The sequence below is a fragment of the Globicephala melas genome, chromosome 7 (genome assembly GCF_963455315.2).
Source record: "Globicephala melas chromosome 7, mGloMel1.2, whole genome shotgun sequence".
NCBI lineage: Eukaryota > Metazoa > Chordata > Mammalia > Artiodactyla > Delphinidae > Globicephala > Globicephala melas.
The window spans coordinates 7602944-7620359 of NC_083320.1; the positions used below are offsets into that span (position 1 = coordinate 7602944).

The following is a 17416-nucleotide window of genomic DNA, read 5'->3' on the forward strand; positions in this document are numbered from 1 at the left end:
CTGCCCCGCTAAGGACTAAAGATGAATATTCTGGGAACTTTTCTATTATTTTCTGAGTCAGCCTTTGAAGCTATTGTCTCTCACTGGGAGCTGGCGGGGAAGATTACCGCTGCAATGTCCGAGGATGAAACACAAAGCCCAGCACTCTGTTTCTTTACCATGAGCTGCAGCCCCCAGTCACACGTCCTACACATGCGCCTCGGCTCTGTGGGTTTGCTGCAGACACCAAGATGACCCGGGAGGAGCACACCGTTTGATTTTTCAAGTTTCATAGCATTTCCATAGGTGGCAGCTAGTGTGGCAGCGGCAAGGTGAGCAGGGAAGGCAGAGGGGGAGACATTCTGTGGACGGCCCATCACGCAGAAGCAGGCAGCGTGCCTTTCCTGGCGGAAGCTGTGCGAGGCCTTCCTCGATCCCAGGATATAGCTCAGGGGTGCTGAGATGGCTGCTGCGATAAAAAAGCCTTACCAAGGGAACACCATGGTGATACAGCAGGCTAAACAAACAACTGTGAAAACGGATGTGCGATTCATTTTATGAAGTCATTTTTGAGCATTTTAGGGGTACATGACACTGTGCTGTGGAGGAGGGGAGGGAGGAGATTAAAAAAATTAAGAATGCGGGCTTCCCTGGTGGTGCAGTGGTTAAGAACCCACCTGCCAATGCAGGGGACATGGGTTCAAGCCCTGGCCCGGGAAGATCCCACATGCCGCGGAGCAACTAAGCCCGTGTGCCACAACTACTAAGCCTTCCCCCCAAAACCCCGTGAGCCACAACTACTGAGCCCATGTGCCACAACTGCTGAAGCCTGTGTGCTCTAGGGCCCACGTGCCACAACTACTGAGCCTGTGTGCCGCAACTCCTGAAGCCTGCATGCCTAGAGTCTGTGCTCCGCAACAAGAGAAGCCACCGCAATGAGAAGCCCGTGCACCGCAAAGAAGAGTGGCCCTCGCTCGCCGCAACTAGAGGAAGCCCACGCAGAGCAACGAAGCCCCAATGCAACCAAAACTTTTTAAAAAATTTTTTAAAAAATTAAAAATGGGCTCTGCTACAAGGATGTTAAGGTCCAGTAGGACGACAGATCTGTGCACATATGGTGCTGAAGTGCAGACAACAGGTGCTGCAGGGGTGGGAGATGGGAAGATGGGTTCTGACAGGAAGGGCAGGGTTCCTCCCATCTGAGCATTTTCTCAGAAAGGCCACTCTGCCCCCTTCCCAGATGTCAGCAGGGACCCCATGCTGTACTCTCTCCAGGCTGGGAGAGTCTGTGGTCCTCATCCTCCTGGTGAGAGCTAATCTCCCACCTGGGGTTTGGGTCCTCAACTTCCCACTTCTTTCGTGACCCGGTTCCAAAAATCTGTCCCTTCCTTCCTCGTCTTCAACATCTCCTATCCGCCTTCCCATGGAGCCTACAAAAACACTCCAATATCTCTCTCCTGTTTATTAAAACAAACAAACAAACAAAATCAGAAAAAAAAATCTCAAAATAATTCTTACTTTTACTACAATGACAATATCCATTCATTGCAGAAAACTTAAAAAAAATATAGGTGGGAAAAGGAGAAGAAAAAAATCTATAAAATCCACCATCAGGAATTAACTACTGTTTCTATTCTAGTGCATATTTAATTCCTGTCTCTTCAATACCTTGTATAGTGTCTGAACAGAGCAAACATTCAATGAATATTTACTAAGCGAATGAATGAAGGACTAATAACAGTTTCACAGAAGAAGAGGCATTTTAGCCGAGTCTCAAGGATAAGTAGGATTCATATTAGTAGGGATGCAGGGAAGGACATTCCAGGAAGTGGGAAAAGCATATGCGAAGTCTCGGAAGTGGAGCAATTCCGTATTAGGCCAAACGAACCCTACAGTGGTGACAGCAGAGGCTGAGGGGGCTGAAGGATGCGCGGCAGATGGTCATGCAATGGGGGAGGGGTTGGTGGAGGTCTTTGCTTGCCATCCTCTGGAGATTAGACTTCTGTAGACAATCATAACCCACTGTCCCACTGTCATGCTGTAAGAGGATACTGAGGAATAGGACCAGATTCAGCTTCTGGAAAGTCACCTACCACCACTGGGGATACAGAATGAAGAGGCCATGAACAGTCTCTCCTATCCAGGGGAGGATGTCAAGTACTTGGGTGGGGACAGCGACTGTGCTAACAGTGAAGAGAGGATTGATGAGAGACACTGCAAAGGTAGAGCTGCTATCACTTAAAACTGCTGGGATGTGGCAGGCTAGAGACTGAGAGTCTGGGTGGTTCAGAGGATGCCGATGCCATTAAAAGACCCGGAGAACATAGGGCGTAACCTCAGGTTGCAACAGGAGTGTGTTTTACTGCATCGAGACAGGGGAAACGATGAGTCTCTGAAGGGGGGACTGTAGCAGACCCAGCTGGCTGGTCTCTCTGCTTTCCAAGAAGGAAAACTGCAAGTTACCTGGGGGAATGGCGGGTCTTGAGGGAAAGAGGACCGGAAGGCAAAGTTGGAAGCTGGAAGCAAGAATAAAGGTTTGAAACAACTGCATTAGCAATAAATAAAAGGATTCCTAAGCAGCATCGAAGATCCAGCTGAAGAAAGACAGTCTGAACTGGCACATACCACAGTTCTCCTACAATGTCCAATGTTCAAAATGGGGTGTTAGGCAGGGACTAGAAAGACTTTTCCTGAGCTACAAAGAATGGGCAGAGACTTGCAGGGTTTTCTAGGATGGCAGTTAGGGAAGTCTGACCTCCTCTGAGGTCAGGTCGTGGAAGCTGGGCTTCGGAGCTGCTACATAGTGGAGCGCTCAGCCACGTAGTAAAAGCTGCTTTTCCCATGCGAGTAAAGATGCTCCAGGAAATGAGAAAAGACCCTAGTCCCCGGAACTCGCTGCAATCCATGCATTTCTAGCAGAGAAGACAGAGAGAAAAGAACAGGGAAAGAAATCCCACTTTAAAGACTTCTTAGATTTTATTCTGGAGAGACTGACAAGCTATTAAAAAGGAGAAAGAGACGAGACCTAATTTCTGATTTAGAAGAATCACTCTTTCTGCTGTGTAGGGAGACGATGAAGCGGGGCAGCAGCAGAAGCTCAGAGAACAGTCAGGAGGCCCCTGCAGTCGGGTGGGGGATGGCAGCCTGGATGCAGGTGTCAGTGCTGGGAGTGGTAAGGAAGGGGGCAGATTCTGGAGGTACTGGAGGCAAAGCTGAGGTGACGTACTGCTGGCCTGGACGTGAGGGGTGAGAGAAAGACCAGAGTCAATAATGACCCCATGGCTTCTGGTCTGTGTAAACGGCTGAAAGGAGTTTGCCACTGACCGAGGCTGAAACGGGCACCTCTGGAGTACTCCTGCATTCTAACTGAGCCAGACAGCACAGGGCAGGTACGCTGTGGGAGACACAAGCTGTGGATTGCTACTGTAATTATGAGACTCTTCCTTTATGATTCTGACCTTTGACCCTGAGATTTTATGGTTCTAAGACTTAAGGACTTAGTTATCAAGTCACATTCATTGTTTGTGACCTTCTTTAAAGTGTAAGATTGGTGTTGTTTCCAAAGGGGACTTCAAATTAAGATGCCTCCGATGAGTGGAGCACGTGGATGTGGTCTCTGTTTTGCAGGGCCTTAGTGCCTTGCCAACTGAGACACATGATGAGCAGGGATAATGAGTCACTGGCCCGACATGGTCAAAGTGGATTTCATGGTACCAGACTTGGATCTTACAAAGCACCAGATTTAGTTGGGTTTGTTTTCTCTTACGAAAATATATAATCACAATTATCTAGATTAGAGAACAATGCTCTCACCACCAATATGTGAGAAATATGCCCAAAATGGATCTTTCAGAGTTTACTGTTCTAAAAACCTGGGCACTGGCTTAATGAAAGTATATATGACCAAGGCTTCCTAGTGCATACTTAAAAAAAATCTACTGGGTGTTTAAAAAAAGTTGGAATAGGCTTTCTATAGCGGACCATGCCTGCTCCAGAAAGTAAGACATTCCAGCAGACAAAGGAAAAAAAGCCAAAAATGTTCTCCACTTCAAGTCCAGGTGAGACTGGCAGCCATGCTGCAGTAGTAGTGGCTCAATGCTGCTGGCCCTTCTCTGGCTCCTTCTAAGTCCAAGACCTTGTATCACGAGAAGCCACCACTACATACAAAGCCAGCCTCAGGCTTTGGCTGCCCTCCTCCTTGTTTACTGGGTTCTTGATGCAGGGCCACCTCCCTCCTTACTGCCTTCTCGGGCCCCCTGAACAAGCACCACCCCTTGGACATGAGTCTGGAATCCGAACTCTCATTTCATGCATCTTGACTGTGAGTAAGAGATACTTATGTGTCACTACACCCAGGACTAACCACCCAGGTCCACCCACTGTGTGGCCTCTTGTTCTGGGTAGGACGTCTGAATGACCACAGTACAAGAAGCGTGGTTAGCGGGTCTTGCTCCACGACTGTCTGAAGTCTAAATGCTCACACTGCCTGTTTGGCTTGCTTTGATAGAGGCCCAGCATCCCCTCCTGGACCTTGTGCCTTCTCCACACCTGCTCTCCAGCCCCCTGGTGCCAGAAGGCTTGGTCGCTAGACACTGCCTCCAGAAGAAGCCCTCCAGAGACCAGCTGAGTTTTCGGAGTCTGCCTCTTCCGAGTGCTTCTTTTATGACCCTCGTATTTTGGAAGCTCATTAGATCAGGCAGCTTTTTATTCCTTGGGTCTGGCCCTGGCAGGCTTAATTCAGATTCAGAGTTCTTTTCTGTTGACTCAAGTTAGTTTTCTTCTATGGGCTTTTATTTTCTATTTAGTTAAACTTTTGCAAAAATAAGCATTTATAAAAACATGAAAGTAATACATGTTTTCAAAAAACACTAGAAAATACAAAAAAGTAGAAAAAATTACTCGTAGTCTTACTACCCAAACACAACCACTACGGGCATTCTATTTTATTTCCTTCTGGTCTTTTTCCATTCATTTTTTTCCCCCATGCATGTTGCCACCCCCACCAAAACATGACTGCTGGCACACTGTCCTCACAATTCCTTCTTTCTATTTCAGGTACTGTTTGCTTCTTGACTCTTAAAAAGGAACTTACTATCAGATATTTAGGAGTCACAAAAATCAAATGTAATGTTGGTAACTTGTTTTGATTCCACTTTGGACAAATCGATTGGAGACAATCTGGGAAATGTAATTATGGACTGGGGTTTAGGTGACACCAGGGCATTACTATTGTTAGGTGTCTGATGGCATTGTGGTTATGTAAGAAAACGTCCAAAATTTTTAGAGCCACATATCAAAATATGTAAGAGTGAAATGACATGATGTCTGTGGTTTGCTTTAAAATACTTTAGCAAAGAATAAATGTTGACAGTAGTTAAATCTAGGAGATAGGGATGGTGGATTTATTGTGTTATTTTCTTTACTTTCATGTATGTTTGAAACTTTTCAAATAAAAATTTAAAAATTGAAGTATCGATAGTTCAAACAGTGAAGTAGTTTTAAAGGCTCATTATGAAGAACAGCAGCCCTCTGTCCCTCTCCCTCCTCTGCCCCTCCCCAAGGGTAGCCACTTTCACCTCTCAGCAGATTATTTTGTTATTTACTTTCTTTTTAAAAAATTTTTATTTATTTAATTTATGTTTTTATTTTTGGCTGCGTTGGGTCTTCATTGCGGTGCATGGGCTTTCTCTAGTTGTGGCGAGTGGGGGCTACTCCTCGCTGCGGTGAGCAGGCTTCTCACCACAGTGGCTTCTCTTGCTGTGAAGCATGGGCTCTAGGCTCGCGGCCTTCGGCAGCTGCGGCACACGGGCTCAGTAGCTGTGCCTCGCGGGCTCTAGAGCACAGGGTCAGTAGTTGTGGTGCACAGGCTTAGCTGCTCCGTGGTATGTGGGGTCTTCCCGGACCAGGGCTTGAACCTGTGTCCCCTGCATTGGCAGGTGGATTCTTAACCACTGCACCAACAGGGAAGCCCTGTTATTTACTTTTCATACTTGTATATAATCTGCTTGATTACTGCTTGATTTTTCAGTTTTAGGCATTATTCACAAACTTTTCACTATAGAAGAAGAGAATTTACTTTTCTTTCCACATACACTCCCTTCCCCCAACCAAACCCAGATAACCATTCCAGGCCCTCAATCCTCCCAATAAAGTTACATCATAACTATGAGATTTAACTATTACAACTATGTAAATACTAAGCATTACTTTTCTTTCCTCATAACTTTTTATTTTCACTGAAACTAACAACTGTCTTGTTTTAATTTGGTTGGTTTTTTGGTATACTCTGTACATTAATCCACCTCAAGTTTTCCATCAATTGTCTGAAGCAGTGGTTCTCGATGTATGGTCTGTGGACTCGTGGGGATCCATTCAGGGATCCGTGAGGTCAAAACTATTTTCGTAATAATACTAGTAGGCATTATTTGCCCTTTTCCACGTGTTGCCATTTATACGGATGGTACAGAAGCACTGGTGGGGAAAACTGTTAATGCCTTGGCATGAATCAGGCAACGGCAACAGGCGGTGGCAGTGGTCAGGGTCTCGTCACCAGCTCATACTCGCAGGAAAGAGAAAACCTAGTTCACTTAAGAATGTTCTTGGGCTTCCCTGGTGGCGCAGTGGTTGGGAGTCCGCCTGCCGATGCAGGGGACACGTGTTCATGCCCCGGTCTGGGAAGATCCCACATGCCGCGGGGCGGCTGGGCCCGTGAGCCATGGCCGCTGAGCCTGCGCCAAGAACGTTCTTGATGAAGCGGTAAAAGTTAATACTTTTATTATGGCTCAACCTTTGAGTACTTGTCTTTTTCACTTACGCAGCATGTCAAAGTACAGTGGTTGTCTTGAGGAAAAGCACTTAACTTTGAGTTCTGAGCTGAACTGACCGCCATTTTTACGGAACATCACTGTTACTTGGAGGAACAAGTGACACACGACGGTTATCTGGCACTTCAAGAAAAACAACTAACATTATTTATTGCCAATGATAAAATTCAAGCTTTTACAAAAATCAGAATTTTGAAAACCTTGTATCTGACACATGATACACGTTTTCTAATATTTAAAGACTTGTCTAGGGTCTGTAGTGATATTAATATGATTTTTTAATATCATATAATGAAATGTGTCCACATTAAGAAAATCAGACTAATAAGCCAATATTTTCTGAATGGCTTAAATTTCTAAATACATGATAAAAAACCATGCATGGGTAAAAGGTCCATTCAAAGTGTGAAACAGACCAATAGATTTTAATGTAATCCAGTAAAAAAGTTCAGTTGATATTGTATTAGTCTGCTAGGGCTGCCATAACAAAATACCGCAGATGGGGTGGCTTAAACAATTTATTTCTCACAGTTCTGGAGGCCGAGAAGTCCAAGATCAAGATGCCAGCCAACTCAATATCTGGTGAGCGCTCTCTCCCTGGCTTGCAGAGATGGTCACCTTCTGACCTGCTCCAATCTGAACCCCTGTCTTCTGCATCTGTGTAGAGCTGATACCCTGGGAACTTTCTTCACCATCGTCTAGGTCAGGTGTCAACAAATTATGGTCTGTGGGCCAAATCCAGCCTGCCACTTGTTTTTAAGTAAAGTTTTAGTGGGACGCAGCATGCTCATTATTTATGTATTGTCTTCTTTCGTGCTACAATGGCGGAGTTGAGTAGCTGTAATAGACCAAATGGCGTATAAAACCAAAATTATTTACTAACTGGTCCTTTACAGGAAAAGTTTGGTGACTTGCAATCTAGGTGATTCTTTCACTTCTTTACTGTACTAGTTGATTTGTTTCCTGAATCCCACGTCTTCCTCCTTCCTGATTTACTCTTTTTGGTGAAGTACATCTTCTGGTAGCTTCCTGAGAAAGGGTATATGAGATGTACCTTTTTTTTGAGAACTTGCATGTCTGAAAACGTCCTTTCCTGCTCTCACATTTTATTGATGGCTTAGCTGGGTACAGCATTTTAGCATGGAAGTCACAGTCTTTCAGAAATTAGAGAGCTTTGCTTCACTGTCATCTAGTCTCTAGGGTTATAACAGAAAAGTCTTAAGTTATTTTGAATTTGGATCTCCTGTATGTGACTCTTTTTTTCCTTCTTAGAAGCCTATAGGATCTTTTCTTTGTCCTCGGTGTTCTGAAATTTTATGACAATGTGGCTTGGAGATGGTGCGTCTCCATCACTGTGCTGGGCAGCGGGCTCTTTCTGTCTGGAAAGTCACATCCTGCAGTAATGGGGCATTTCCCTGAATGATTCTGTTCATCATTTCTTCTCCCTCTTTTTCTCTGTTCCCTATTTCTGGAATGTTCATTGAACAGATGGATGTCTTGGACTGGTCCTCTACTTTTCTTGTCTTTTCTATCATATTCTGGGACAATTCTTCAACTTTATCTTCCAATCTGAAACTTGAGTCTTCTTTATTTCTTCTATCATGTTTTTAATTTCATGCTGTTAATTTAATTTAATTAAAAAAGAGCTCCTTTTCCCCCCTTCCGAATGTTTCTTTTTGAAAGTGCCTAGATCTTGTAATACAGATACTTTCTTTAAAAAAGAAATTCTCTGAGGATATAAAAAAACAGTTTCTTCTCCTTGTTTTTTTCTAGTTGCTTTCCTGTTTGGTTTTGCTATTTCACGTTCGAGGCTTCCTCTTGGTTGTCTCTTTATATAGGAGAGTGAAATGTTAAAAGACTGATTTTTAGTGAAATCCTAAAAATCTCTGCTTGAGTGGGTGGAGCTCATTGTCTGCAAGCTTTATTGTAGGGAAATACAGCTGAGCTGTTGGTTGGGAAATCCTTGAGGTTATTAGCTTTAAATCTTCTTTACCGCTCAGATTCCTCAGAGAAAGATTTTCCTATCTTTGGACTCAAGGGTATAGGCTTGGCTACTAGAATTCTGAGGTTGGCTGGGAAAAGAAAGCTGGGACTCTTAATGTTCGGCCAGTATTCAACGTGCCAGCAGCATTCACTCAACCTCCCCAAAGGGGCCACTACCACAACTGTGTTTGGCGTCCCCTAGTTCAGACAGCCTTTCCTTTATCCTGTCCCAAGGATAAATTGCTGGTCTTCTACTACGTTATGGAACGGGCAATCTTTTTAAATAAATTTTCAACCAATACAGTTAGTCTCTCCTTCCCCCACCTCTTCCCCCACTTTACAGAGTTACCTGCTGCTGTCCATTTCTGAACTTCTTTAGGATCCTGCTGTGTAAACTGGGTTGTTTCTTGGCTTTCTCGGGCGTTGGCTCAGGACTCAGCTTTCTCAGGACTGCTAAGTCAGTTACCACTCATCCATCTGCTTCTCAGCTTCCAAATTTTTGTTGCTGTTGTCTCCTCTCCCATTCTCTTTGTCCTTGTGGGTTTATGTTTTTTTTAAAAAAATCTCTTCACTGTTGCTTTAGTGAGGTTTTGGGAGGGAATGAAAGTAAATGTGGGTATTTGATCCTCCATCTTTATTTGGAACCTCTTTATAATTAAATATCTTTTTTTTAACTTCCATTTAATATTACAGCATAAACTTTTCCCATGTTCTTACACAGCCTTTGTAACAACTTTAGTAATTGTACAACATTCCACTGAGTCGCTACCATAGCTTACCCAATCATTACCCTATTTTCAGAAGTTCAGAGTTGTTTCTGTTTTGCGGGGGGGACTAGCGTTTTCTGGAGTCACCTTTCATTTATCTGTCTCATTTATTCCCTGTATTTAGGGAATGGCCGCTGACATTATTCTCCTCTCTCTTATCAGTCCATGGTTTCATCACCTTGTGTCTTGATTACAGCACTACCTTGTGCAAATTTCATTCATCTTCAACCAGCACAATGACGCAGCACTAATCTTTCTAAAATGTCACCTTTCTCATGACACTTCAGAGGAAACCTAACACCTACAATTCATTTGCAACTGGCATTTGTGGGTCCCCATGGTTTGAGTCCACCTCACCTATTCAAACTCACCACCCTTTCCCCAAATGTCCTCCTTCACACAATGGCCTGCTCTCCTAACCACAGCCCAGGCCCATCCACACGGCCAGTGCCAGCCACACGCACCTTCATGTACACCCTCTCCTGCAAGAGGCCTCCCCCACGTGACTCTGCTTACGCTCTTTCTTCCTTCACATGATACACTGAAAACTGCTGAGGCTCAGCCTTCTACATGGACTGAGAGCTCCTCCCCTATGTTCTCCTCTCTGGCACTGCCCCTACACTGCCCTCATCCTACCACCATGGGGCTCCAGCCCAGCACCAGAAGCACAGTGTTGCTGAACAGGGACTCACTGAATGGAACGGACACGCATGTAAGTTGTTACCTTGCCCTTCGGAGTTAGCGTCCAGATCACGGAGAAGGTGAGCTTGTCGGTCATGGGGTTGAGGCTGCACAGTTCCTCACACAGCAGCCTGGGAAGCATGGGGACAACCTGCAAGCAGAGAACAGGCCATGAGCAGCTTTTTCCAATCTGCAGGAGCTAACCACAGGCTCAGAAGCAGCCCGGGGGGGCAGAGCTTTGGTGAACAGCTGGAGCTTCCAGAGTGAGCTGAACAGGGAGGAAACTCTTTTCCCTGAAGATACAGCAGAAAGACCACACCATCTGATAACCTTCCATAAGCCTTTAGGGTCAAATGGGATGTGAATGTGAAAGGTGAGAAGAACTGGTAATGGAGGGAAAAATACATGGGAGCAAATGAAAAATAACTAAACACTAAAACAAAAAAATATTATAAAAACAACTATGCACTAAAACTAAAGCTCTAGACTCAAGAATGACTTGTACTTGTGGATATAACTATCCCAGATAACTGTACACTTAAGAACCCAATGTCTTACATTTAAGTCTTTAACTCATTTTGAGTTAATTTCTGTGCATGTTGTAAGTAAGGGGTCCAGTTTCATCCTTTTGCACGTGGCTATGCAGTTTTCTCAACACCATTTATTTATTTATTTTGTGGTACATGGGTCTCTCACTGCTGCGGCCTCTGCCATTGCGGAGTACAGGCTCCGGACATGCAGGCTCAGCGGCCATGGCTGACGGGCCCAGCCGCTCCGCGACATGTGGGATCTTCCCGGACTGGGGCACGAACCCGTGTCCCCTGCATTGGCAGGTGGACGGACTCTCAACCACTGCGCCACCAGGGAAGCCCCAACACCATTTATTGAAGAGACAATTCTTTCCCCATCTTGGCACCTTGTCAAAGATTAGTTTGCCATACATACATGGGTTTACTTCTGGGCTGTCTATTCTGTTCCATTAGTCTATGTGTCTGTTTTCATGCTAATGTGTTGATTATTACAGCTTTGTAATCGAGTTTGAAATCAGAAGTGCTGATGCCTCCAGTTTTGTTCTTCTTTCTCAAGATTGCTTTGGCTATTGAGGGTCTTTTGTGAATTTTAGGAGAGTTTTTTCTATTTCTGTGAAAAATGCTATTGGAATTTTTATAGGGATTACACTGAATCTATAGATCACTTTGGGTCGTATGGGCAATTAAATGATATTAATTCTTCCAATCCAATAACACAGGGTATCTTCCTACTTATTTGTGTCCTCATCAATTTTCTCATCAATGTCTTAAAGTTTTCAATGTATAGGTATTTTACCTCCTTGGTTAAATTCCCAAGTATTTTATTGTTTTTGATGCTTTTGTGAGTGTGACTGCTTTCTTAATTTCTATATCACCTCTCACCTGTTAGGATGGCTATTATCAAAAAGATAAGAGCTAAACATTAGTGAGGATGTGCAGAAAAGGGAACCCTTGTACATTATTGGGGGGAATGTAAATTGGTACAGCCATTATGGAAAACAGTACTGGTGTATATCCAAAAGAAATGGAATTGGTACTTTGAGGAGATATCTGCACTCCCATGTTCACTGCAGCATTATTCGCAAGAGCCAAGACATGGAAACAGCCTAAGTGCCTGTTGACAGTTGAATGGATAAAGAAAATGTGATACACACACACACACACACACACACACGCACACACACTGAAATATTATTCAGCCATAAAAAGAAGGAAATCCTGCCATTTGTGACAACATGGATGAACCTGGAGGGCATTATGCTAAGTGACACAAGCCTGACAGAGAAACACAAATGCTGTATGTATCACTTATGTGTGCAATCTTTTATTAAAAAAAAAGCTGATTTCATAGAAACAGAGAGTAGAACGGTAGTTGCCAGGGGCTGGGGAGAGGGAAAAATGGGAAGGTGGAGGTCAAATTCTTTTACATACTTTAATTTATAAGATGAATAATGTCTGAGATCTAAGGTACAGCATGAGACTGTAGTTAATAACAGGGTATTGTATAATTGAAATTTGCTGAGGTAAATCTCAAGCATTCTAACCACAGACACAATAAAGAGTTAACTATGTGAGGTGATGGATGTGTTAATTATCTTGATCATGGCAATCATTTCACAATGTACATGTATATCAAATCATCACATCATACACTCTAAAATTACACAATTGTATTTGCCAATGATTCCTCAATAAAGCTGGGGAAAATAAAAGAACCCAAGGGCTGAGTGTAAACTTGTGACATGGTTTCATCAGACTGAAATTGCTGAATCAATGCTTCAGTAATTGAAAATACCACAACTGACCAAATCACATGTTGCAACGTTAACAGAATACTCCGATAAAACATCACTGATTTGGGGGGGAGGGGAATTGCCGAAGGTAGTGAAAGTTACAAACTTCCAGTTATAAGATAAATAAATACTAGGGATGTAATGTGCAACGTGATACATATAATGAACACTGCATTATCTATGAAAGCTGTTAAGAGAGTAAATCCTAAGAGTTCTTGTCACAGGAAGGAAATATGTTTTCTATTTCTTTAATGCTGTACCTGTATGAGATGACGGATGCTCACTAAACGTACTGTGATAATCATTTCATAATATGTGTAAGTCAAATCATTAGGCTGTACACCTTGAACTTAGTTCGATATTTCAATTATATCAATATCTCAATAAAACTGGAAGAAAAAATAATCACTGAAAGATTCACAAATCCAGATTCCCTAGATGAACACTGTGGTCAACTAGTCACTCATTTTGCAGTTTTTAAGCCCAAATTATTTCTTCCTTTTATTGATTTTCTATTCCATTATAAACTGATTCAATGGTATACTCTCTTAAATTAAAAAAAAAAAAAAAGGAAATCCTCTTCAACTTATTTTCAAATCATGACTTATAGCTATCCTGGAATGTTATTTGTTTACTCTAAAATTCCAAAGACAAAATGAGTAAATCTACCTGGATGTCCTGAAGCTACTTCAGGCTCCCTCCCTCCTACCTTTAAATCTATTCCTTCTTCCATGTTTTTCTTGATTAATGGCATCATCATTCACTCCCACCTCCCAAACTAAAAACGGCAGCATTAACAGACATTTATCCAACGCACCTACTGTGGACCTCCTGGATCTGCAGTGTCAAGCAACACTTTCTAACACTCTGCTAAGTAATTTTGAAGTAACAGAGCAGCAACTATGCACTAGCTGAGGTAAAGTTAGCTAGTTACGTTTCTTTATCAGCAAAAACAAAACAAACCCCAGTGATGTCCTACTCCGTGTGAGGTATCTGGACTTGTATTCTGTTTCAGCACAGTAAATAACCTTTGGTACTGAAAAGTAAATTCTAGAACTCACAGTCCACACCAGTAACAAACAGCTAATAATTATATGGTATTACTTGGCATTATTCTGACGGATGCTGTATCTTTTGTATGGAAAACCTAATGACTACCTGAAGACTTCTGGTAACAGCTTTTATAAGGCAACTACTTTTGAAAAATTTTTCTTGCCATTGCTTTTGCATCGTTTGTTCAGATGACACTATATTCTCTGTTAACTTATTTAATGAGTATTCAAATGGGATCTAAATATTTAACATTTTCTTGCATGTATCAAGTGTTTTACAAAGTAATACATATTTACCTGCATAAACATACTGTACGAAATGGAGACTTTTTTTTTTTTTTTTTTTTTTTTGCAGTTCGCGGGCCTCTCACTGTTGTGGCCTCTCCTGTTGCGAAGCACAGGCTCCGGACGCGCAGGCTCAGCGGCCATGGCTCACGGGCCCAGCCACTCCGCGGCATGTGGGATCTTCCTGGACCGGGGCACGAACCCGTGTCCCCTGCATCAGCAGGTGGACTCTCAACCACTGCGCCACCAGGGAAGCTCGAGAAAATTTTAATACCATGATTGAACTGTAAAGATTTCACATTATTTCAGCCTTTGGACTAGGCTATGGACTGAACTCTGTCCCTCCCCCACCCCCCAAATTCCTACGATGAAGCCCTAACCCTCAATGTGACTGTATTTGGAGGTGGGGTCTTTTGGTGGTAATTAAGGTTAAATGAGGTCATAAGGGTGTGGCCCTGATCTGATAAATAGAGAGATAACTCCCCCCTCCCTGCCCTGCACACACACAAAAAGGTCACGTGAGGACACAGCCCTCTACATGCCAGGAAGAGAGTCCTCACTAGGAACTAAATTGGCCAGCACCTTCATCTGGGACTTCTAGCCTCCAGAACTGTGAAAAAAAACAATGTCTGTTATTTAAACTGCCCAGTCTATGGTATATTGTATGACAGCCCAAGCTGAATAAGACAGAATAAACTGAGTTTGTGGGGTGTGCCTTGTTGGATTCTTCTCTGGGCTGCATTGTCAGATAATTATACCAACTGCATTTCGGTAGCAGGTTGCTCTTGCCTTGCATGCCTGTAGTCCAGGGCTTAGTACCTTTTTTTACAGATAGCATTTCTTCTAAGGGTTCAAGGCAGTATCTTATTTTCAATCATAAAGCTGAACATCTGAGAATGTAACATATTTCCTGACTTCATGTTTTAGGTTTGTGCAAAGAAAGTCATTGCAACTAAATGTGGTACCCTGGACTCAACCCTGGAACGGAAAGATAATTGGTGGAAAAACTGGTGAAATCCAAATAAAGTATGGATTGGTTAATAGCAATGTTCCAATGTCAACTTCTTAGTTCTGACAAACGTACCATGGTAATGCAAGATGCGAGCAAGGGGGAGAGCTGGGTGTGTGGTATATGGCACCTCTCTGTACTATCTTTGCAAGATTTCTGTAAATTTAAATTTATTTTAAAATAAAAGAGCTTATTAAAAAGAAAGTCCCTGTTCTCATTACCTGATCTCATAACTGTTATACATTTAAATATGGAAGACCTTTATGTTAATGAAATACAACCTGATCTATTTTTACATATTGGAGTTTGGGGTTAAGATTTTATTTGCAAAAAAGGCCTTTACCACTAAAAAGAAAAAAGAAAAGTCTAAAGACCATGAACCAAAAGGGTGAGACCCAGACTCATCAGCAGCACATCTCAGGAAAAACAGCAAAGGCTTTGAAGCCAGGCAGACTTGGGGGGTCTAATCCTGGGCTCACCATTTCCTGTGCAACTTGGGGAACCTAGTATAATCCTCTGAGTCTTGGTTCTCTTATTAGTAAAACAATATTGAAGATGCTCAATAAAAGTCAGCTCACTGGCCACGCCATGGTCTGCCAGGTCCTTTGGTCCCCTGGCTCAGACTTCCCTTCAGCCTTTGCCCTGGGGCCCCCATGCAGTAACCAGAGCCACCCAGGCCTGCTTGCTGCTCCAGTTCATGCACATGTTGTTCTCTCTTCCTGGAGCACCTTTCTGGATGTTTTGCCAGCTTTGTACATCGTTTAAGATTCAGCTCATCAGCATCTCTGAAACACTTACCCGGATTCCCCTGGCTAGAGCACTCCCTGCGTTTTGTATACTTCCTCCCCAGGGCCCCTGCTCTCTCAAAAAGGACTTGAGGCAGTCCTGAACAGTCACTCACTGCATCCTCCCTGCTCTCTCATGTAAGAGCGTCTACAGCTCCTACACTCACCCTAACTGCTTCTTTATGTGCCTCTCTTCTCCACTAGACCATGCTATCTTCAGGAATGAGGACTGTTTCTCTCTATCCACCACTTGACACACAGCAAGCACTTCTGGTTTACAAATGAATGGCTGACTTTCACCCAGAATACAAATCACCTATTTATTCTGTTTACTGTTTATTCCATCACATAAAACATTCTATGAAATATTGATACACGGTAGACTCCTATTTAAACATCTTTACATAAGAATTTCACAGGCAGCTAGTATTTTAAGTACAAGATAAACGGTTTTGGCTATTCTATCCTAAAACCATTGGTACACTCAGCTGCTGCCCAGGTTATAAACATTGCTTGATATCCTGTGTCTTACACAGAAGGAAACATTTTAATATTCACACTGCAATGGTCAGATGCCAAAGAACCCAAGTGCTCATGAAAAAGCTAAACATTAAAACTTTTGGGGTAGTATAATTATGCCTAATTTTTAAAGGGCATTCCTTTTAATAATCTTTCACTAGATCTTGGGGTAGGATTCAGACGGAATTCCGAGAAAACAGTCTTTATCTTTATATCCACATAGTTTTGTAAATAGACTGCTATTTCTCAAAAGAAAAGGAGTGAAGATGTTATAATTACATTTGTGGTTTGGCATGTCAGGGCCTCTCATGAATTGGGCCTGATTTCTGCCAGTGTCACTGGGACTGTGCCCCGTGACACATGGCACTTGTGTCAAGTCCAGTCCACAGCACAGCAGGGATCCCTGTGGGAGGGGGACTGGAGGGACAAACAGCCACTCTCCATAAGCCGCTTCCTCAAATATGAGCTCTGTTATTTCAGGGAGACCCACCTAGGCAACAGCATAGTGGTCCCCGCACCCTCATCAGCTACGTGAGATCTGCCACGGTACCTGGAGAGACTCCGAGGCAGGGTCCTAAGTGCAGAACACAATGTATAACTGGGAAAGAGCAGCAGGGTCTCTCCGGCAGTTGAGAAACTGCTGGCCATCACCGGCGTCGTGCAAATGCTTACGTGCTCCCCAAGCCCCCGATAGCTCTCCCCAGTCATGGCTTTTCTGGCCCGCAACTCAGCTTCACTACTCAGTGTGGACCACGTGGAGAGTTCCTTCCAAGTTCTCAAACTCCCTCACTTTCCAGCTCTGCATACTCCACAATCGCTCTTACAATCTGCCTTTCCTGCTTTTGCAAGTCATGGCTGAGCCATGATGGAGAAAATCACCGGACGGTGTGGAGGAGGATGACTCCCCTCCCTGCTGCACCCCATCAGCTCCCCAGTCCTGTAGGTTCTGCATTCTAAATCTCTCAAATGAGTCTTTTCCTCTCCCTCTTCCACTGTTCAAGTGTGGACATCTTCGTCTCTCATCCTAAGTCCCCTAAACCAGCAGCACAGTTCTAGAGTTGAAATTATTCTGGTTAAGGTTTCCTTATTATTCCGCAGACTTTCGCATCTTCTTACTAAATTCCACCCGACGACAATCTGCAATCCCATTTATATTAGGACACGTTGCCTTTATCTTCCCCAATATTTGATGAGCTGAATTCAGTAATT

The 17416-nt window shown here is 43.4% G+C and overlaps 1 protein-coding gene across 2 annotated transcripts in view; it reads right to left on the reverse strand.

Annotated features, from left to right (window-relative positions):
* Positions 1–17416, reverse strand: part of DIS3L2 (DIS3 like 3'-5' exoribonuclease 2) — a 373784-nt gene that overhangs the window by 86763 nt on the left and 269605 nt on the right. For both annotated transcript variants that reach the window (XM_060301735.2, XM_030872348.3), the window contains exon 12: positions 10278–10385. In XM_060301735.2, the coding sequence (XP_060157718.1) occupies positions 10278–10385 (108 nt within the window). The remainder of the gene's footprint in view (positions 1–10277; positions 10386–17416) is intronic.